Source organism: Dipodomys spectabilis, unplaced genomic scaffold, assembly GCF_019054845.1.
Source record: "Dipodomys spectabilis isolate Male_0828 unplaced genomic scaffold, ASM1905484v1 ptg000002l, whole genome shotgun sequence".
NCBI classification, from domain to species: Eukaryota; Metazoa; Chordata; class Mammalia; order Rodentia; family Heteromyidae; genus Dipodomys; species Dipodomys spectabilis.
Window position 1 is genome coordinate 27,326,678 of NW_024870679.1, and position 22,142 is coordinate 27,348,819.

The following is a 22,142-nucleotide window of genomic DNA, read 5'->3' on the forward strand; positions in this document are numbered from 1 at the left end:
ACATAGTTGTCTGTGCCCCACCCACTGAGCTGTGACCTTCAGAAGAGTTCCTATTTTATCCCCCCTTTTTCCTTTCCTAGATCCAATGGAACCTGATCTTTATAGTAAACACACTGCTACTCAATGACTGTTACTGAGTAAATGAACCAAAGATAGAGTAAGATGACTATGATACAAAGAAATAAATAGGAAAATTTTAGTAAGTAACAATCTGTAAAACTACCAACCGACTGGATATATACAAATTAGGATTTCAGATTTCTTAATTAACAAAGGTATGCACAGCTGTGTTACAAATCAAAGTAATAAATATAGGAATAACATGTTTGGAAGGAATCTTAAGCATTATGAATATACCTATGGGTCTATTAATACCCCTTCATCTACTTCTATTAGGAAAGAATATTGCTTGGTAGTTTGGTGATGGCTCATGCCTGTAATCCTAGCTCCTCAGGAGGCTAAGATCTGAGGATCACAATTCAAAGCCAGCCCAGGCAAACAAATGCAAGAGACTCTTACCTCTAACCACCAAAAAGCCTGAAGCAAATCTATGGCTCAAGTGGTAGAGCACTGGTCTTGAGCCTAAAAAGTTAAAGGGCAACACTCTGGCCCTGCATTCAAGCCCAAGTACTTGCATGTGTGGTACACACACGCATGCACGTGCACACACACGCACACACCATATATATACATACACATATGTCCATTTTGTTTTAGAAGTATATATAATATATGTGTATGTAACATATAATAATCATATATATAATAAATATATGTATATATATATTGTTTGTCTGCATGTCTCAGTATTACCTGTTTCTCTGGCTAAGTCTCCCAATTAAATTTGAGACCATATTTTTACATTTTTAACCCCCCTCAAATACTAGCATAATATTCAATTGAATTAAATATAGATGAAGAAGTCTATGGTACAAAAATTCTAAAGTGGAACTTAGAAATCTCAGCTGGAGATAAAAGGTTTAGAAAGGATCATAATACAAGTGGTATTTTAAAGCAAAGAAATGATTTTTGAAAAAAATTAATGGAGAACTTTGAGATGATCAGCATTTAAGAAACTTATCAATCAAGAGAAGATAATAAAAGAGAGTAAGTCACTAGAGACCAACTAGGTAAACCAATCATTCCTATTTTCTTTCTAGCTATCAGTTATCTTAAATTTCTTTCAGGAATAGAGGAATGAACTCTAGAAATAAGTAAATATATTACATATACCTACATAAAATAATTGCTGAAGTGATATCATAAAGACAAACCTTGATGCCAAGAGTAGGAGCTGAGAAGAGCAAAAGGAAATCAATGTTATATTTATAACATTGAAGGCAAGAGGACGATAAATTCCAAGTATATAGACGCTGTCAATTTTGTCTTACCAAAAACAAAAAAAAGTGAACATAGGGTGCTTGATAAGAATGGTGACGGTGTGACAAAGCAATTATAGGAAGTACAAAAGAAACTGAGAAGTAAAGAATTACTAACTTTCATGTGGACGCAGCTGAAATAACATGATTCTTATTTCATTTATTTCTTCACGAATATCTTAATTATTTTATTATACTATATATCAGGTACACCTTTATAGGTTCTTCTAGTTGTTTTTGTGCCAATACTGGGGCTTGAACTAAGGACCTCTCACTCTCACTTTGCTTTTTAGCTCAAGGCAATACTCTACCACTTGGGCTACACTTCAACTTCCTGCTTCTTTTTGTTTTGTTTTGTTTTTGGGTCCGGTCATGGGGCCTGAACTGTGGGCCCTGGGCAAGGTCCCTCAGATCTTCAGCTCAAGGCTAGCGCTCTACCACTTGAGCCACAGCGCCACTTCTGGCTTTTTTCTTTTTGCTTGTGTGGTGCTGAGGAATCAAACGCAGGGCCTCATGCATGCAAGGCAAGCGCTCTACCACTGAGCCACCTTCCCAGCCCCCAACTTCCTGCTTCTTGATGGTTAACTGGAGGTAAATATTTCACAGACTTTTCTGCCTGGGCTGACTTTGAATGCGATCCTCAGGTCTCAGCTTCCAGAGTACCTAAGATTATATACTTTTGAGGCACCAGCACCTCACCCCTTTCTAGATTCTGGGATATAGTATAAATATAAATCCATGCCTCACGCTTGTTGTATTCTAGAGTAAGGCAAATAAAATTTAAATTTTTCTCTTAGTTAATTGTGTTGGATGGTGACAGAATCTAAGAAAAATAAGACAAGGAAATAGGATTTAGATGGGGTAGTCAGAAATATCTTCACAGAGAAAATGAAGTGGGGAAAACCATGCATGTATGTGATAGATCAAATAGAAAAAAAAAGTCAAATTTTCAAAAGCCCGGAAATGAGTGAATTCCACTCTCTCTTGATAACTGCAAGATGGCTAGTACAGCTGGATCAGAATGCTGGACAATGTATAACCCTCTAGGGTCACTAAACACTTAACTTGCATTCTGAGGGAAAATAAAGCCACTGGAGAATTTTATGCAGAAGAATTTCATGGAGTTTGGCTTCAATATTAAGAATAATGTGGGGAAGGTTGGTGGGAAAGGTGGTAATTTAGACCATAATGTAGCAATGGAGGAAATGAGAAATGGTCAACTGCTAGCTTTATGTTTGAAAACTACAGATAGTTGTCAGAATTTCCTGAAGATTCAGATGTGGTACATGACAGAAATCAATAATGACACCAAGGTCATTCAGTTTCAGCAAACAGATAATATAATTGCAATTTACTAAAATAGAGAACCAATAGGGAGGAAGATGGGGGATTCAACACTGAAAATAGAAAGCTTAAGATGCATGGGACCTTGCCCATATAATTGTAACCCTCTGTATGGTATTTTCACAATTAAAAAAAAAGATGCATGGGTATTTTATTATGTAATGGTTTTCAATTCTTGTGGTTAAACACATGATAGAGTAATCTCATTTAATTTGTATAACAATGCTTAAGTTGTCAAAAGCAAACAGACCCCAAAAAGGAAAAACAACTTGTCAAGGTCTTTAAAATAATGATGAATTAAAATTCACCAATCTCTAGTCTATCTGAACCAATAGATAGCTGTGAATTAAGAGTAGACACAATTGAAATGCAGAAATGAGCAGGAGTTAAAAATTAGTGAAGTGGGCTGGGTATGTAGCTTAGTGGGAGAGTGCTTGCCTTGCGTGCATGAAGCCCTGGGTTTGATTCCTCAGTACCACATACACAGAAAAAGCCAGAAGTGGCACTGTGGTTCAAGTGGTAAAGTGCTAGCTTTGAGCAAAAGAAGCTTGAGGATAGTGCCCAGGTCTAGAGTTCAAGTCTCAGGACTGGCCAAAAACAAAAAACAAAATAAGTAAAATGACAAAGAGTTAAGATTAGAAGAAACAAGACTTTTATAAAAATGAAATCTTTTTTTTTTTTTTGGGGTCCGGTTGTGGGGCCTGAACTCTGGGCTTGGGCACTGTCCCTCAGCTCTTCAGCTCAAGGCTAGCGCTCTACCACTTGAGCCACAGCGCCACTTCCAGCTTTTTTCTTTTTGCTTATGTGGTGCTGAGGAATCAAACCCAGGGCCTCAGGCATGCAAGGCAAGCGCTCTACCACTGAGCCACCTTCCCAGCCCTAAAAATGAAATCTTAAAGAGAGGAAAAAAACACGACAGTACTTGGTAAACAAGCTAAATAGGAAAGAGGTCTTCTTGGGTGGATAAAGCTAGCTAAATGCAGTCTGTGGTCTTACGGACATTGTATTTTGACTAGTCAAGGATTAATGCACTAAATCCTTAATAACATATACTATGTGGCTTGGGATAAGTGATGACTAAAATAGACATGATGTCCTAAGGAGTTCATATTCAAGAGTGAAGGGCAATAAACAAACAACCATGAGGTAGTTTGGGGCCAGCACTATCAGAGGCACTCAGTGTTATAGGAGCTAAAATGGAAGTCCCTCTTTGTGACTTACTCAGCAACCTGAAGCCTTTACTCCAGGTTCGTAACAGAACACAAGTATTAGAATGACAACCAGGATGACAATGACCATCATTCATCAAGTTATTTCAAATAGGAAACTAAGAAATAGTTAATAAATGATCTATTTAATCATTAAGCTTTTCCCATTCCTCTTTTTTAATCTATTGTCTAATAAACTAATGTTTGTTAGTTTGTATGCAGTAACTCCTGATTTCATTCAGCATTCACAGAGTAGAACATAATGCTCCATGAAGATCAGATATTTATTGTTTACTAATGTATCTTCAGCACCTAGCACAATGCTCAACATTTTAATGAGATTGAATAAATGAAAAGTAGTATTATATGCCAGACATATTAATCCCAAAGTGAGAGAGAGGGAGTGCATCATTTAGCCAATGCTGGGGCTCACACCGGTAATCCTAGCTACTCAGGAGACTGAGATCTGAGAATTGCCCCTGGTAGCCAGCCAGGGCAGTAAAGTCAAGGTGAGACTCTTACCTCCAATTAACCACTCAAAAACAAGAAGTGGCTCAAGTGGTAGAGCTCTATCCTTAAGTACAAAATGGTTCAACAGCAGCACCCAGGCCCTGAGTTCAAGCCCCACAACTGAAAAAAAAAAAAAGGTGTATCACTTAAGCTTCAATGAAAATCTTTTTTTTTTTTTTTTTTTTTAGTGCTGAGGACCAAATTCAGAGACTTGCACTTGCTAGACAACTGTTTTTTCCACTGAGCTAAATCTGCAATCCCCAATGAAAATCGTTTGATCTTTATATAGAAGTACATAGTTAAGGAGCAAACAAAGTTTTAAAGGATCAAAGTACAAGTTAAGCTGGGCTCAGCCTGTAACCTTAGTTCAATGGGAGGTTGAGATCTGAGGATCCTGGTTCAAAGGCAGCCCGAGCAGAAAAGTCTGTGAGACACAACCCTCCCCCTCTCCTCCTCCTCTCCCCACCCTTATCTCCAATTATCCATCAGAAAACGGGAAGTGTCTCAAAGTGGTAGAGCCCGAGCCAAGAGCAAAAGAGCTCAGGGTCCACTCCAAGGTTCATATCCCACCAGCTGTCTGAAATAAAAGGAGTTCATGTTGAGCTCTGCATTTTTTTTGGGGGGGGGGGGGGTGTCGGTCTGGGGCTTTAGGAGCCTGGGCAGTGTTCTGAGATAAAAATAAAAACAGGGCTGGCAAGTTGGCTCAGTGGTAGAGCACTTGCCTTGCATTCATGAGGCCCTGGGTGCGATTCCTCAGCACCACATAAGCAGAAAAAATAAAAAAGCTGGAAGTGGCACTGTGGCTCAAGTGGTAGAGTGCTAGCCTTGAGCTGAAGAGCTGAGGGACAGTGCCCAGGCCCAATGTTCAGGCTCCATGACCAGATCCAAAAAAATAAAATAAAATAAAATAGAAACACTACCATCATGAAAAGTTATTTCTGTATCTTTAGTTGCTACAATTAGACAATGTAGCATAAAATACTGATAAATCATAGAAAATCCAGATGTTTTGTCTAAAAGATTTAACTCATTTTTCCTCTCAAGTACATGGCCCTTCAAATGTATTTTAAAACTGAAACAAGACTATCAGCTTACATGAAGCAACATAAAAGAAGGGACCAATGCTGGTGGCTCATGCCTGTAATCCTAGCTACTTAAGAGGCTGAAATCTGAGGATCATGGTTTTAAAGCCAGACTGGGCATATAAATCTGTGAGACTCTAAAATAATCAGGGAAATGCAGAGATGGAGACATCACTCCTGAGCAAGCAGGCCCAAATGCAAGGCTCTGAGTTCAAACCCCATACCACCAAAAATAAAAAAGCTTGAAATAGTTGATATCAAGCTTTGACCCTTCAGATGTCAACCTCCAAAGTATCTTAAATTACAGGCCTAAGCCTGAAGCTTAATTAAGCATATTTTAAAACAAATTTTTTCTCAATCAACTGGAAGTTCTTTAGTTTTGTGGTGGTAAGGATCAAACCCAGGACTTCATGCATGCTGGGCAAACATTCTACTACTGAGCTACATTCTCAGCTCCCATATTAAGCTTTTACTAACATAAAAATATTAATACTGGGAAACAGTCATAAAGCAGCCCTCTTTTATTTATTCATTTGCTTAATTGCTATTTTTTATTTATATTTTTGGAATTATTAGGATTGGAACTCAGGGCCTTTTGCCTGGAGCAGTCCTCTTTTAACAGAAGAGCAGGGAAAGATGAGGACAAGATCTATGTGTTCAGAAGACTTACTATAATCTAGCCAGTAAGCAACACTTAGAGCTTTTTGTACAAAAGAAGCTTTTTCAAACTTTGAAAACATGAAACTATATAGTTCATTTTCTTTTTTTTTAAAGGGGGCAGATTCCTCAAAATACTGTTCAGAAGAGCTCAAATATCTATATATTGACAGTTCTTGAAGAAACAACCACTGTCACAGCCTTGGTTATAAACACTTGAAAGGGTCTTGTTAAAATAAAAAATTTAACATATTTGGGCATGTAGCTCAGTGGCAGGACTCTTGCTTAGTGTGTAGGAGGACTTGGAGCGACTTAAAATTTTAGTTCTGGTTGCCAGTGGCTCACACTTGTAAGCTTCCCTACTCAGGAGGGACAGGAATTAGGAGGTTCCTGATTTGTGACCAGACCAGGCAAAAAGTTCACAGAACACACTCTCCCCATCTCTACCATATATGGAATGTATCTGTCAATCTAGGAAGCTAAGACTGGGAGGACTGTAGCTCCAAGTCACCCTGGACATATACTCAAGAACCCATCTCAATCAACAGCTGGATGTAGTGGTGTGCATTTATCATCCTAGCTACTCCGGAACAATAAATAGGTGGATCCTGTTCCAGGGTAACTGGGGCATATATACATATTCAAAAAGTAAGAAAGTCAGGTGCCAGAGGCTCATGCCTATAAATCTAGCTACTCAGGATGCTGAGATCTGAGGATAATGGTTCAGAGCCAGCCAGAGCAGACAAAAATCAGTGAGATTCATCTCCATTTAATAAACAAAAAGCTGGAAGCAGAGGTGTAGCACAAACGGTAGAGGGCCAGCATTGGATGAAAAAGCCAAACAAAAGCACAAGTCCTAGAGTTTAAGCTCCAGTACCAAATTGAAAAAGAACAAAGGCATACTAGGGGCAGTCCTCCAGTGGTAGAGGGTCTGCCTAAGCAAATTCCAAGTTCAACCTCCTATACCACCAAAATGATAATATACATATATATATACACACACACAGAGAATGTGTGTTATTTGAGCAGTGATTCATAAATTCATCTCATGAATTACTTCTAAACTGAAAGAGTTGAGAGTGGCTTCCACAGGATTAACACAGAAGGAAAAGAAAATAGTTGACTGGTTAAGGAGGAACAGAAGCCATATTAGTATCGTTTCATGGAAATTCCTAGAGGTTAGTTTGTAGTTTCTGATATAAGAACCAAGAATGCAAAAGCCACAGAATGTAATGTCTTCACATTTACTGTGTACATATACAAATATGTATACATTATTATCAGAAGTGCTACAAACTGAACCTACAGCCTCAAACATACTTGCCAAGTGCTCTACCACTGAGCTATATCTCCAGCTTCCATTTAATTATTGTTAATTCTTAAATTATCTTTAAGTAGTTGTACAAAAGGGTTTCAATTCAACATGTCAATCTGGATCAGTGTTAAGTCTTTCCATCACTCTCCCCACCTCTATCCTCTCATTTAATTAAGCAAAAATCTGACAGTTTTCTAGAGTAGTTATATCTCCACAGTTTTGTTGGGTATTTTTGTTACTGTTGTTTGGTTTGTAAAAGAAGCTCACTACAAAAGAATTTGGTCTCAAACCTGTGATTCTCATGCTTCTACTTCTAAAATGATAGTATAAGTGTACACCTAGGCTCTGAATGGTGGTCTGTATTTCAGGATTAACCTAGGAAGCCTTCATTAAAGATTCTAATACAGGGGCTGGAAAGATGGCTCAGTGGTAGAGTGCTTGCCTTGCATGCCTGAGGCCCTGAGTTCGATTCCTCAGCACCACATAAGCAAAAAGAAAAAAGCCAGAAGTGGCGCTGTGGCTCAAGTGGTAGAGCTCTAGCTTTGAGCTGAAGAGCTGAGAGACAGCGCCCAGGCCCAGAGTTCAGGCCCCAGGTCAGGACCCCCCCCAAAAAAAAGATACTAATATAGGGGCTGGGAAGGTGGCTCAGTGGTAGAGTTCTTGCCTTGAATGAATGAGGCCCTGGGTTCAATTCCTCAGTAACACATACGCAGAAAAGCTGGAAGTGGTGCTGCGGCTCAAGTGGTAGAGTGCTAGCCTTGAGCTGAAGAGCACAGGGGTAGCATCCAGGCCGAGTTCAGCCCCCATAACCAAAAAAAAAAAAAAGATTCTAATACAAACCAATAGAGAGAATAGAGCTTGTGACTAACCCTTCTTTTTTTTTTCCTTCCAGTGCTAGGGATTAAACTCAGGGTCTTGTACAGACAGGCTAAGCACTCTACTACAGAAATACACAGAAATACACTTCTAGCACCTTCCTGCATTTTTAATTCTTTGGGGGGGGGGGCGTGTTATTAGGGTTTAAACTCAGGGCATCACACTAGTTGGCTTGCTTGATAAGCTGGCAATCTACCACTAGAGCTACAGCTCCAGCCCTATTTCCTTGCTGCTTTTTTGGGGGATGGAGTAGCATGAACTTTGCCCAGGTTAGCCTTGAATTGCTATCCCTCAGGATCTCAGGCTAAGTAGCGAGGATTACAACATGAGCCCTGGAGCCTAGGTCCTACCTTCAAAGCTTTTTTTTTTTTTTTAAAAAAAAAGCTCTCTATTGCTAAGGTAGACAATGCAGACAACCACTAAGATCACTGGAATAGGTTAGGTTTTACACACGTGTACACACACATACACACAATTACACGTGTGGTACCAGAGAAGCAACACAGGTCCTTGTACCATGTTAGACAAAATGCTCTTCCACCGAGTTCTATTTCTTATCCTAAAAAAATGACTTAAGGTGTTATAAGATAAATGTGATAAAAGAACTGATAATATTCAAGTAGGAAAAACTTTTTTATATTAAAAAAATGAAGTAATTGTAACAGGAAGATAGCTATAAAAATTTACCCTGTTATTTTTTATTTTCTTACTCAAAATTATATACAGTGCTAGGGATTGAACTCAGGACCTTGTGTATACTAGGCAAGTGTATTACCAATGTCTTCAACTCCTAAAAGTTCTTTAATAGGTGTAACTAGGGGCCGGGAAGGTGGCTCAGTGGTAGAGTGCTTGCCTTGCATGCATGAGGCCATGCGTTCAATTCCTCAGCATCACATAAGCAGAAAAAAGCCAGAAGTGGTGCTATGGCTCAAGTGGTAGAGCGCTAGCCTTGAGCTGATAGAGCTAAAGGGCAGCACCTAGGCCCAGAGTTCAGGCCCCACAATCGACCAAAAAAAAAAAAAAAAAAATCAGCTGGCTAGTTAGCTAATCTGTCAGAGCATAAGCATCAATTCTAGATTATCAGCTATGATACGCCTTTTAAGAGATTTACATTGAAAATAATACTTAGTCAAGAAAAAAAATCTGATAATCATCAGATTTAATAAATTTAGAAGAATCAGCAGAGTACAAATGTGTGAATTCAGAAAACATATTTAGCTTAAGAAAGTCATCATTAGTTTTCCTTAATTGATGCTAAAGGATTCTGAATTGTACTAAAACTATTTGAATATAGCTGTTGAGAATGTATTACACAGATTATCCTTTCTTGTACATAGAAATGCCCACTTGAACAACACTTTATAATTTCTGAAGAGCTCAAATCATTGGATCCTAAGGTAGGTAATGATCTCTACATGGATGAGAAATCTAAGACAAGGCCCAAGCCCAAAGTTAAATCCAACTAACACACACACACACACACACACACACACACACACACTTTTTTTTTTTTGGTGGGTCGGTCATGGGGCTTGAACTCTGGGCCTGAACACTTTCCCTGAGCTCTTCAGCTCCAGGTGAGTGCTCTGCCACTTGAGCCACAGCGCCACTTCTGGTTTTCCAGTGGTTAATTGGAGGTAAGAGTCTCACGGACTTTCCTGCCCAAGTTGGCTTTGAACCATGATCCTTAGATCTCAGGCTCCTGAGTAGCTAGGATTACAGGAATGAGCTACCAGCGCCTGGCAAAAACCAACCACAATTTAAAGCTAGTGTTTTGGGTTTTTCTTAAACATTCTTTCACAACATAGTTCCAAGACTATGTAGGCTAGAATAAATACCCAGAGTTCTAGGTATACTGATATGGTAGAGACAAAGTCCCTGCTCTCCAGTTATATTCTTTTTTTTTTTGGGGGGGGGGGGTGTCCGGTCGTGGGGCCTGAACTCTGGGCCTGGGCGCTGTCCTCAGCTCTTCAGCTCAAGGCTAGCGCTCTACCCCTTGAGCCACAGCACCACTTCCGGCTTTTTTTCTTATGTGGTGCTGAGGAATCGAACCCAGTGCCTCAGGCATGCAAGGCAAGCGCTCTACCACTGAGCCACCTTCCCAGCCCCTCCAGCTTATATTCTTAATGGAAGAGGGACATAAAAATGGAAACATGGAGAACACAAAACAATTTCATGTGAATGCTATAAAGCAAAAATGGTAATCAGATAGTCATTGGAAAGTAGCAAGAGGTCTAAGGAGATAGTATTTGAATATGACACATCATACTTAAGAATACCTATAAAAGCATCACAGGCCAAGGAATAGGCAAGTATAAAAAGTATCAGAGGCAAGACCTTGGATAGAAAGTTGACCAAAACAGCTGGGGACAAATCTTGAAAGACAATGGTGTGGTTAAGTGGAGCTGTTAGGCCATTTGAAAAGTAGGATTTATAGTGTAATTGGAAATACAGGAGAGAAGAACTGATTTGTTTTCAAAAATTATTAAGCTTCTGTATGGGGAATGGATTACTGTAATACAATAAAAAAAAACAGGCACTCAAGCTTCTTTTCCTTAGAAAATACTCCTATACAGTGGGTACATGGGGGCTTGTTACTTATGAAACTTTATATATTACATACATTTAGATACAAATTTTCTTGAAAGGTAAACTGTAGAAAACAGAAACTAGGAGATGTAACAATCCCAGAGTGAAATGACAGTAAATTGGGTCAGGATGGGAGCAGTGTGGTTTAAAAGTAATGGAATTTAAGATTATTAGCTGGATGACAGTGGCTCATGCCCCTAATTCTAGCTACTCAGAAGGCTGAGATCTGAGGATCTCAGTCTGAAGCAGTCTTCCAATTAACCAACAAAAACACTAGACTGGAAGTATGGCTAGTCTTGAACAAGCAAATCAAACACACTAAGACCCTTGAATTCAAGCTGTAGTTCAGGCACAAGATACATACTAGCAGGCTGGAGGCTTGGATCAATTGGTTGACTGCTTGATGTGGAAATGCAGTTTTCAAAACCCATAACCACCAAAACAAAACACAAACAAACAAAAAACAACGGATACATTTTTGTCTGACTGAAGAGAGAGAAATCAAGGATAACTAGTGAATCTCAATGAGAAGTTACTAGGTGCGTATGTTTGAAGTCATGTTTTGGTTTTCACAACTACCCGGTAGAGGATAAAAAGGATGCTACTAGCACTTGTGGATAGATCCCAAAGATGCTGCCAAGCATGCTAGAATGCACAGTTGCATGACAAAATAACAATACTGTTGAGGCTGAGAAATCCTAGTCTAGAATTATTTCAATGGTTTCTATTCTATAATGTTCCTATTTCCAGGAAAATATACAAAAAGAAAAAAGAAAAAGAAATAGAGGTTCTATCTATATTCAGGAAAAAACCATACCATATTATTTAAGGGCAGATTATATCATTCTGTAGTAAATCATGCTGGTTATCAGAAGAGTGTTATAAAAGGCAAAAGTTCAACTGCTGATCATAAATTGTTAGGCACATTTTATCCAAATACCGTTTAAAGGTCAGTTTAGCAATACACTCAAACTTTTATGCTTTTGTAAATATCGCTATGATTACGTGTCGTCCAACAAATTACTTTTCTACGAAAATGTAAAGGGACTGCTACAAACACTGGAAGTGATGGCGAGAGCTGGAAATAGTGTAAGTTGATTACAAGGCAAATCACGGGCCATTTTGTACGTACAAGCTTATGCCATTTACACAGCTGCGTTACATACGGCCTTGACCATACGGGCACATGAAAGGTTACGAAGAACACTGAAGTTCACTCTACGACTGGCAATAGGTAAACTGCCTTTTTAGACTCATTCACAGGAGGCAAAAATCCTCCAAGGTGAGCAAGGCTCATGTTTACCTCTGTTAACCAAATATAAAGCATTTGTGGGAAAGGAGGGGGAAGTCACTACGATATACTTAACTTATGAGCCGAATAATAAATCTAGGTATCCTAATTCCTCCCTGGAACTGCTATGATTAAGATTATATTACAAAGGCCCCGGGAGGACATGTCTGAAATCATTTGGCAAATACAGTACATAACAGAAATGGCCACCCAGGAGGGGGAAAAAAAAATCCTTCCGTCCATTCGGGTATCCAGCCACCAAGTCACTGCTGGTCAAGCAAACGAAGGCTGCTTTGAACCCCGCGGACGGCGACGCCGACCTCAGGCCACCGCGTTTAACACACAGCAAGCGCGGGCCTGCGCTTCCTCCGGTCGGCTCGCCCACCTTCGCTCAAACAAAAACTACACACGCCGCTCCAGACCCGACAGCGGCCCAGGCTGGCGACAAATCCACACGGCCGACCGCCTAGAAGTAGAACACAGGGGCAACTTTTACTACCCTGGAAATCATGCTGGGCTCCCACTAGGCCAGGCAGACGTTTCCCGGAGCATCACGCGGCGCCCGGGCGCGCTTCCCTCAGGCCGGGCCGCGGCGCCCTCGAGACTCTGTTGCGTGGCCGTCACGCCCGCCGGCGTCAAGCCCTGCCCTACGGGTACACAAAAGGACCCTGCCGGAAAAGCCTTCCGCACTCTCTCCCCGAGGCGGCGACCGGTAAGGAACCACGATGCCTGTTCTCTGCCAGCTTTCCGCCACCCAAGCCCGGACGCCGTATCCGCGCCAGCCTCACCCGCCAACTCAAAAGACACCATTAGCCAACCTCACCGACCCCCCCCCCCCCCCCCCCGACAACACGCGGAGAGGAGGCGCCCGGGGAAACCCTCCTCTCGCGAGACCTTACACCAACCCTCGCGATATTCGGCCTCCCCCCCCCCCCACCCCACCCCCTTTTTTTTTTTTCCTTCTTCCCTCCCTTTTATTCAATTCCACTCCCGTCTCCACCTCCACCCCAGCGCGGTTACCTCAGAAACCTCGCGGGATTTCCGTGTTCCATTCCCCGCCCCTTTACGGCACGATGGTCGCGCAAGAATGTGATAGATCCTCGACGGCCGCCATTTTCTTTCTTTCTTAGCAGTTAGCAGAAAGGCGATCTCCGCGAAGGGGGCGGCGGGCGGCTACGGGCGTGTGACCATGGCAGACTACTCGACGGTGCCTCCACCCTCCTCCGGCTCGGCTGGCGGCGGCGGCGGCGGCGGCGGCGGCGGCGGCGTGAACGATGCTTTCAAAGATGCGTTGCAGCGAGCCCGGCAGGTGAGCGCGGACCGCGCGGCGGGCTCCCGCGGGCTCCCGGCGATCGGGCGCCGGCGGGGCAGGCCACCGCCGCCCCTTCGCGCGTGAGGAGCCGGGACACAGAGATAGCCCTGCGGGCCGGGCTGTCCACACGCCCCTCCGCGCCGCGGGGACGACCGGAGGCCCGGGAGCAGATCCGCGGGACCCGACGCCCGCCACCGAGACGCGGCCTGACGTGTCCCGCCCGCTCCCGCGGCGCCGCCGCTCCGCCGGGAAGTTAGCCCCCTCCCATCCCGGGCAGAAAGCGCGCCTACTTGTACACAATAGTGTGGAAGGAAGGTTCTGGTAATTACTTAGTTGGGGGGGGGGGAGGATAGTAACTGGGGTCTGGTCCGCCGGAGCCTTTTTAAAGCACTCTTCGAACCACTTCCGGCTCCTCGGGACTGGATTTTTCTTTTCCTCCCTAAATCGAAGCCGCTTTCGGGAACGATCGCGTTCACGTGCTCGGGGAAGGGACTTCACCCTTCCTCTGGGCGGGATTTTGGGTGTCATCCTGCCGGTCCGGCCGCCTCGCTCCTCAAAATGGCCTCGGGCTCTTGATACTCGTGGTTTCCCTTTGAATCTGCCTCCGGGTTCACCATCGTGAAGTGCTCAGCCCTCTCTGCGCTCTGGAGGCGCGGACTTCGTGCCCCGGAGGTTCTTAGCGGGACCCCCCACCCCCACCCCGGACGGACTACTGTAAGGGGCGGGGGTGCACGGACTCCAGGAAACTCAAGTTTGAACTTTTGTCTTTTTACGTAGTCATTAGTTGTGTTCCTAATTTTGAAATGATAGGGACCTGTTTGTAAATTAAAGTTAAACATTTTCCTTACGACACTGCATATTATGCTAGGCATTTTAAACTAGTATTAAGCAAATGGTACTAAGAAACCATTTTTATTATATTAAAAGTCTTCTTAACTTCTCCCTAAAGTTAATTGAAGCATTACTTTTCCCTTCAGTTAATTGAAGCATTACTGAGTCAAAATTCATTTTCTAAACTCTGCAGTGATGTAACATCACCCTTTTCTAATGGGTAACACATTAGAGAAATGTACCTGTGCTTGACAAGTCAGTCTTAGTAGATTCATTTTGTGCCACACTGTAGATACAGGAAACTAAATGTATGAGTTAATTTATTTGTAGGATTCTATGATATTGTGAAGGAACCAAATACAAATGAACAAAAGTACTAGATTACTTTATTAGAAAGTAAAGAAAATACAAACATTGATTCATCCTCTTACACTGTAAACATTTGTGATGTTTTGGGTCAGGCACAGTACTAGGTACCAGGGAAGTAAGAGTGTCAACTTGCTATGGTAATGACAGTTGTGCAAGCAGAATGAGAGAGATTGGCTAATAGAGAAAATAATGTACAGTCACTTGAGGATTGTTGGAATGACCAGAACCCATGAGTGGAGTTACTGGAGCAAAGCGGTGAATGGGGAAGAAGAGAAAGGGAAATGAAGTGAGAAAAGGTACAGCTGGGTCCAAATACTAAAAAACTTAAGTTGCTAGAAAGGCTCGATTGTGATAATAGACAACCCATTTATATTTGTAGTATTTATCTACAGTAACCACCTTAAAGGTACTCATCATTGGTCAAATTGAATTGTAAGTGAAAGAGTCAGATACACAGATAGAATTAAGTATTCTTGCAAGATATTTGATAAAGTTTTACATTGGAAATAACTATGGAAACCAGGCACTGGTGGCTCACTCCTGTAATCCTAGTAGCTATTCAAGAGGCTGAAATCCAATGATTGCCGTTTAAAGCCTGCCTGGGAAGGAAAGTCTGTGAGACTCTTCCCCCCAATAAACCACCAGAAAACCGGAAGTGGCTCTGTGACTCAAGTGGTTGAACCTTGAGCTGAAGAGCTGAGGGCCAGCACTGAGCCCCAGAGTTCAAGCCAAGTGACCGACTTAAAAAAGAAGGAAAGTTAACTATGGAATTCAACTCTACAAATTCAAGTCCTAAAAGACTCTCTGGTTTTTTGGTACTCTGGCCTTAAGTACTTTTCCATTCAAAAACATCAGTACTGCTTAATTCTGGGCAGGGCATTTAAGTTCATTTTGGACTACCATTTAAGTGGTCCAGTAGATATTTGAGACCTAAGGGTAGAAAAGCAGTGTTTTGGGGTATTAGTACACCTCTCAGAAAAGAAGGTCGAAATAGGCACTCAAGGATATAAATAGACGTTTAATTGAGAAAGCCCTTGAATATATGCTTACCCTGCCCAGTTTCCTTGTTAATAGTAAAACGCGAGGCAATTGGGTTAGTTCACATCAGGATCCCCTAAAGGGAATTTCAGTAACCAAAGGTTTGATTTTTTTTTTTTTTTTTAATTTGGGTAACTTTCCACTAATTGTACCCTACTTAAAGCTGGGATTGGTTTGTTTGCTTTTTTTTGCTTGGAGGAACCTAGGGGGTTTTAACCGAGGGCTTTGGCACTGTACACTTAAGCCACACCCCCAACCCTGAGGCTTTGTTCTCCAGTGCAAGGGATTACTTTCTAGTTGCCCAGATTCCTGCTAGTAACTTCAGGACATTACTTACAGAATTGCAACTAAGCCTTTTTGTGTGTGTGTGGGTCAGTTGTGGAGCTTGAACTGTGGGAACTGTGGGCCTAGGCACTGTCCCTCAGCTCTTCAGCTCAAGGTTAGCACTCTACCACTTGAGCCACAGTGCCATTTTTGGTTTTCTGAGTGTTTTATTAGAGATGAGACTCATGGACTTGCCTGGGCCAGCTTTGAACTGCCATCCTCAGATCTTAGCATCTAAGTCCCCAAAATTACAGGCGAGACCCACCGGTGCCCAGCTTAAGCTGTATCTTAACATTTTAAAAAATAATTTGTTTTGAAGTAATTTAGTACACATTTTCTTTTTGTCTTGGCTTTAACTCAAGACCTAGGGGCTGTCTCTGAGCTTGAATCTCCAATAAACCACTCAGAAAACTGGATGTGGCACTGAGGCTCAAGTGGTAGACTGTTAGCCTTAAGCTGAAGAGCTGAGGGACAGCCCCCAGGCCCAGAGTACAAGCCCATGACTGACCAAAAAATGCCAATTTGAACTGACCTCATTTCAAGTATTCTAACTGCATGTGAGTAGAATGTTGGAAAATTTCACTCTCCTCATCTATCTTTTGAAGAGTCATGGGAGAAGACAGTGGAGAAGATAGGATTAGGATTTAGTTTCCTCAAAACTAACTGCTCTTCTAAAGATTCTTAGCAGGTTCCTTCCCTCCCCTCCTCCCGCCCCCTTTGCCTGGAATTCATTTTGATAAGTATTATTTTATACGATCAGAGGCACTACAACCTTGTGTGTTTTTTGATGAGTAGTTTAATTCCCAGTCATAGTAATTAATTACTTAAAGTATTAGTGGTCATAAAAATTAAGTTGTAGTTTCAGTGAGCGTTATTTAGCATATGTACATATTAGGTAAAAAAAGAATTTTGTATCAACAAGTATATAGACGTTTGATTTATTTTTAATGATACTATACTTTTTTCCCCCAAGATTGCTGCAAAAATTGGGGGTGATGCTGGTACATCATTAAATTCAAATGACTATGGCTATGGAGGACAAAAAAGACCTTTAGAAGATGGAGGTAAGTTATAGACATATTTAGTTGAAATATTTTTAGTGTATTCAGTTGGGCATTACTTTTACTGTAAGATTCCTAAAATTGTAAGGTTTATATTAACCTCAAAAAGAAAAGAGAAAACTGGGAGACCTAGACAAGGTAGGTACAATTTAATTTGAGTGAACAATCAAGTTTTATCTAAATAGCCATTAATTTTACCTCTCTTGGGATTGTAACAGTTTGACAGGTTGCACAGACTGATTATTCAATACTACTGAAAACAAATTTTTAAGTGGTTTAGGAAACACTTCACTGGTTTTGCACATACCTGAATGGATATGTGCTATGCTTTCATTATCTTGCCATTTCAGATTTCAGTTAATATAGAAAGGATAAAGTGCCAGTCTGCTAGTGTATGTTATTTCTTTGTTTTGTTTCTTTTAGAGCTTTGTTTTGTTTTCAGGTGTAACTTGATGTGGACTAAAACATTGGATTTATAGTGCTTTGTATTTGAAAAAGCATTGTTGAAGTTTCTCAAGTTACAAATATGCATTTTTTTATTTTAGGTGTTTTTGTTTTTTTTTTTTTTTTTTTTGGTAAGGATTTTGACCAAGCTTACAGAATGTATTTGTAGCTTCTGAGTAGGTGTACTTGATTTCCTTTTAAAGTGTCTTTCATATTTATAGTGAGGTTTTTAATAAAATGAGCTAATGATGCTTCAGATGTTGTATGTAATGTATTCTTTTTATTTTATGTGTAGATGGCTCTTGGACAAGTCCGAGCAGTACAACACACTGGGAGGGAATGCCCTCTCCTTTTAAAGGCAGGAATTTTTATTTATTACCTGTGTTTAATATGTAAACATGAAATAAACCAGTGAATTCTTAAAAGGACACAATGATCTTTTTGGATTATGTGTCTGAATTTTTACTGCATAACAATTGTGTATTTGCCATTTAAGTTTGCGGTGGGGAGGAGAATAATAGTACTTTCCAGGTATAGTCTATTGAAAGTGGCGCGTGGTAGTCATCTGTAGTGGATTTATATACGAAGGTAGGTCATATAGTTTGCCTTTGAATTCTTCTAAAGTTTAATGTAGTGAAATGTAATAGAACAGTTTCGATTCAGACTTCCTTATAATTTTTTTTCTTTTTTGGGGGGGTAGCTTTGTGTTCATAGTCACATGTAATCAACTTTTTTGGGGTCAGGGGGGCTTTGAACTCTGGGCCTGGGCACTGTCCCTGAGTTCTTCAGCTCGAGGTGAACACTCTACCACTTGACGCAGAGTTTCACGGACTTTCCTGCCCAGGCTGGCTTTGAACCAAAATCCTATGATCTCAGCTTCCTGAGTAGCTAGGATTACAGGTGTGAGCTACCACTGCCCAGATTGTAATCAACTTGTAACGTATGAGATTTACACAATTTGGTCATCTTCTCCCCCACTCCAATCTTCAGTACCTACAATAGAAGCATCATTAGCCTTTAGCAAGTGATATTTTGCTAGTAATGTAGCTAAATACTTTGTCTTGTATCATTCTAAAGTGCTTAACAAAACATGGTCAATAATTTAACAAAAATCAAAACTTAAATGTCTGTGCATCTCTTAACTTGGATAGAATGAAAAAATGACTTCTTTAGATTGAGTCTGGGTTGAATTTTGGCAATTTTTTTTAGTTCAAGTAATAAACCATTCTGTTGCATATTTTAATGTTTATAATGATATTTTTGCTTGAGGGAGGAAGCCTTATAGTTAACTGCAAAAGAAAATTAAAAGTTGCTTAATTTTGCAGATCAACCAGATGCTAAGAAAGTTGCTCCTCAAAATGACTGTAAGTATTATTTTAAACTGTTGTTGTATTTCTATTTTTGGTGGACAGTTTAGTTGATAGATATTATAAATTTATACCTTTCATAATAAATAATGCATTCATCTCTTTTAAAAATTATTTATGTCTACATATACGTTGTAAACCTTGATTCCTGAGTTACTATACGTTTCATTTAGGTACTCTTAATTTTTAGTCTATGCTTGTACCACCTAAAGAAAATGTTTTATACCATTGCAATACATTTGCCCTTTCACTGACTTTCTTGTTATTGTCAGTGATGATTTGAATAGTCTGTATTAAATTTCATTCTCCCTGATTGTGTTTTCTGGATTAGGGAAAGATATTTAGACAGTTTGATGTGGTTGTGTTTAATATTTTGGATTCTTGTTTTAATTTTTTGGTAGCTTTTGGAACACAGATGCCACCAATGCATCAACAGCAAAGGTACAGTCAAGTGCTTTTTTATGTTTTGTGGGGGGGGGGTTTGCAAGCCTTAATTGAACTGTATATATTAACTAAGTGTGTAGTGATTATAGGCATGTCTGCATGTTTTTATATATGGGGTTTCACCTAAAAAAAAAAAGGACATTTGCCAGGTGCCAGTGATTCACATTTGTAATCCTAGCTGTTTAGGAGGCTAAGATCTGAGGGTTGTAGTTCAAAGCCAGCCCAACTAGGAAAGTACTTGAGACTACTTAACCATCAAAAAACCAGAAGTGAAGCTATGTCTCAAGTGGTAGAGTGCTAACTTTGAGCACAAAAGCTCAGGAACAGCACCCTGGCCAAGTTCAAGCCCCAGAACTGGCACCAAAAAAAAGGAAATTTAAGATACTCTTAAATTTGGAAAAATAAGTAGATTAACCATGTTTTAGAGGAAATAAGGTGAATTATAATAACGTAAAGTGGCATATTTTGAACTCTTAACTGCTTTGCTTCATGTCTTCAAACTGTTCCGTTTGTCTATTCGGTTGATATGTGTTGGATCTTATTTACAAATTTTTTTGGTGTTTGTCCTGGGGCCTTTAACTCAGGGCCCTGGGTGCTATCTTGAGCTTTTCTGCTCAAGGCTAGCACTACCACTTGAGCCACAGCTCTACTTCCTGCTTTTTGTTAATTATTTGGATATGAGTCTCATGTACTTTGCTACTCAGGCTGACTTCAAACCACAATCCTCAGATCTCAACTTCCTGAGTAGCTAGGTATAAGCTACCAACCAGTGCCTTGCTCTTTATTTATAATTCTTAGCTTAACTAGGTCTGAGGACATACTTTGGTCATGAGTATGTGCCTAGAGCCTTAGTTTACCCTATTAGGACATTAAACTTCCATTTATTTATAAAAACATACACATATGTACCATATCTTTTTAAGAAAAAGATGTTTCTGTAATTTCTTAGCAGATCTGTAATGACAGAAGAATACAAAGTTCCAGATGGAATGGTTGGATTTAGTAAGTGACCTAATTTTAAATTTTAAAAGACATAAACAAAACATACTTGTAACCTTTCAGTAAATAATTTTCTTCTTCTTTTTTAACTAGTAATTGGCAGAGGAGGTGAACAGATCTCACGCATACAGCAAGAATCTGGATGCAAAATACAGATAGCTCCTGGTAACACTTCTTGGGGGTCTCCCTTCCTTTGTTTTGTAGTGTTAAGAGCTCAAACCCAGTCTTGTGTATAAAGGCATACTCTGCTAAGATACACCCTTATACTTCTCTTGATGTTTTCAGTGATTAGAAAACTTGCTTGCTTTTATTCCTACTAATGATATACTGTGGGTTAATTTTTTCTTGGCCTGAAATTTTCTTTTTAATTGCAGACAGTGGTGGCCTACCAGAAAGGTCTTGTATGTTAACTGGAACACCTGAATCTGTCCAGTAAGTATGAAAATGTTAAAAGTTTAAAAGTTAAAATTTATAAGTATAAAAACAATATAAAACTTTTGAACATTGTCCTGTGTGTTCTTATTATTGATACATTGCCTCCTTTTATTCAAGACCAGCTCTTTACTATTTGAATAGAATAATATCCTGTAATTAAGCTAACTTTATCCTGCATTGTTAGTTTTCTTTTCTTTTTTTGGGGGGGGGGGGGGCGGTCGTGGGTCCTGAACTCTTGGCTTGGCTGCTGTCCCTCAGCTCTTCAGCTCAAGCCTAGCACTCTACCATTTGAGCCACAGCGCCACTTCCGGCTTTTTTTTTTCTGCTTATGTGGTGCTGAGGAATCGAACCCAGGGCCTTAAGCAAGCAAGGCAAGCTCTCTACCACTGAGCCAACTTCCCAGCCCCGCATTGCTAGTTTTCTTAAGTAATTTCTAGTAGCAAAACAAAAAATCATCTTGAATTCTAAAATCTATTTGCCAAAAAAAAAATTCTTAAGAGAGGTTTGTATTTACCAAACTATCTGCCTGTTTTTTTTGTTTTTGTCTTAAACTCTCAACCAATCAAGTGTTTATTCTAATCATTCCATTGAAATTTCTAAGGTCACAGACTTCAAGCCACACCTTTCATTTACTATCAGCATGGACCCTCAGGACAGGCCATTCTTAATAATTGGATAAGGAGCACCTACGTTTTGGCTGCTCTTAGCTGCCATTTAGTAAGCAGATTTATACACTATAAGTTTTGCTTTTATTTTACTTTTTATTTTTGTTCTGCTGGTCCTGGGGCTTAAACTCAGGGCCTAAGCACTACCTTAAACCTCTTTGTGCTCAAGGGTTTCACTGTACTACTTGAGTCCGCAGCTCCCAGTCTGGCTTTTTCTACTTTTTTTTTTTTTTACAGACTTTTCTGCCCCAGCTGGTTTCAAACCATAGTCCTCAGATATTAGCCTCCTGAGTAGCTAGGTTTAGGTTTATTGGCATGAGCCTCAGGTACCTGCCTGTTTCCTCTTAAATTTTTTATCTTGAATTTTTTCCATAAATTACAAACTTACATGTTTGGTGATTGCCTGGTATCACCAAACTATGTTTTTAATGTGTGGGGAAGGAGGTATTTTGTTGAGGATCAACAAGAGTGCATTCTACCACTGAGTTCTAGGCCCAATCTCGGATAACATTAAAAACAATTCTTGCCAGATACCAGTGGCTCATAATCTATAGTCCTAGCTACTCAGGAGGCTGAGATTTGAGGATTGTGGTTCAAAATCA

At 40.4% G+C, this 22,142-nt stretch overlaps 2 protein-coding genes across 9 annotated transcripts in view; one reads left to right on the forward strand and one right to left on the reverse strand.

Moving 5' to 3' along the window:
* Positions 1-12,949, reverse strand: part of Dnajb4 (DnaJ heat shock protein family (Hsp40) member B4) — a 38,156-nt gene extending 25,207 nt beyond the window's left edge. Inside the window, exon 1 of the mRNA XM_042676591.1 lies at positions 12,751-12,949. The gene's annotated coding sequence lies outside the window, so the exon portion shown is untranslated. The remainder of the gene's footprint in view (positions 1-12,750) is intronic.
* A 340-nt stretch (positions 12,950-13,289) lies between these two features.
* Positions 13,290-22,142, forward strand: part of Fubp1 (far upstream element binding protein 1) — a 31,328-nt gene continuing 22,475 nt past the window's right edge. For 2 of the 8 annotated variants that reach the window (XR_006147014.1, XM_042676495.1), the window contains exons 1-7: positions 13,290-13,560; positions 17,099-17,189; positions 18,956-18,994; positions 19,399-19,438; positions 20,391-20,443; positions 20,534-20,605; positions 20,815-20,872. Coding sequence is in view for 7 of the 8 variants with exons in the window: in XM_042676495.1 (XP_042532429.1) it covers positions 13,441-13,560; positions 17,099-17,189; positions 18,956-18,994; positions 19,399-19,438; positions 20,391-20,443; positions 20,534-20,605; positions 20,815-20,872 (473 nt within the window). In the remaining variant the exon portion in view is untranslated. The remainder of the gene's footprint in view (positions 13,561-17,098; positions 17,190-18,955; positions 18,995-19,398; positions 19,439-20,390; positions 20,444-20,533; positions 20,606-20,814; positions 20,873-22,142) is intronic. The other 6 variants (XM_042676515.1, XM_042676507.1, XM_042676522.1 and 3 more) reach the window with 6 other exon arrangements.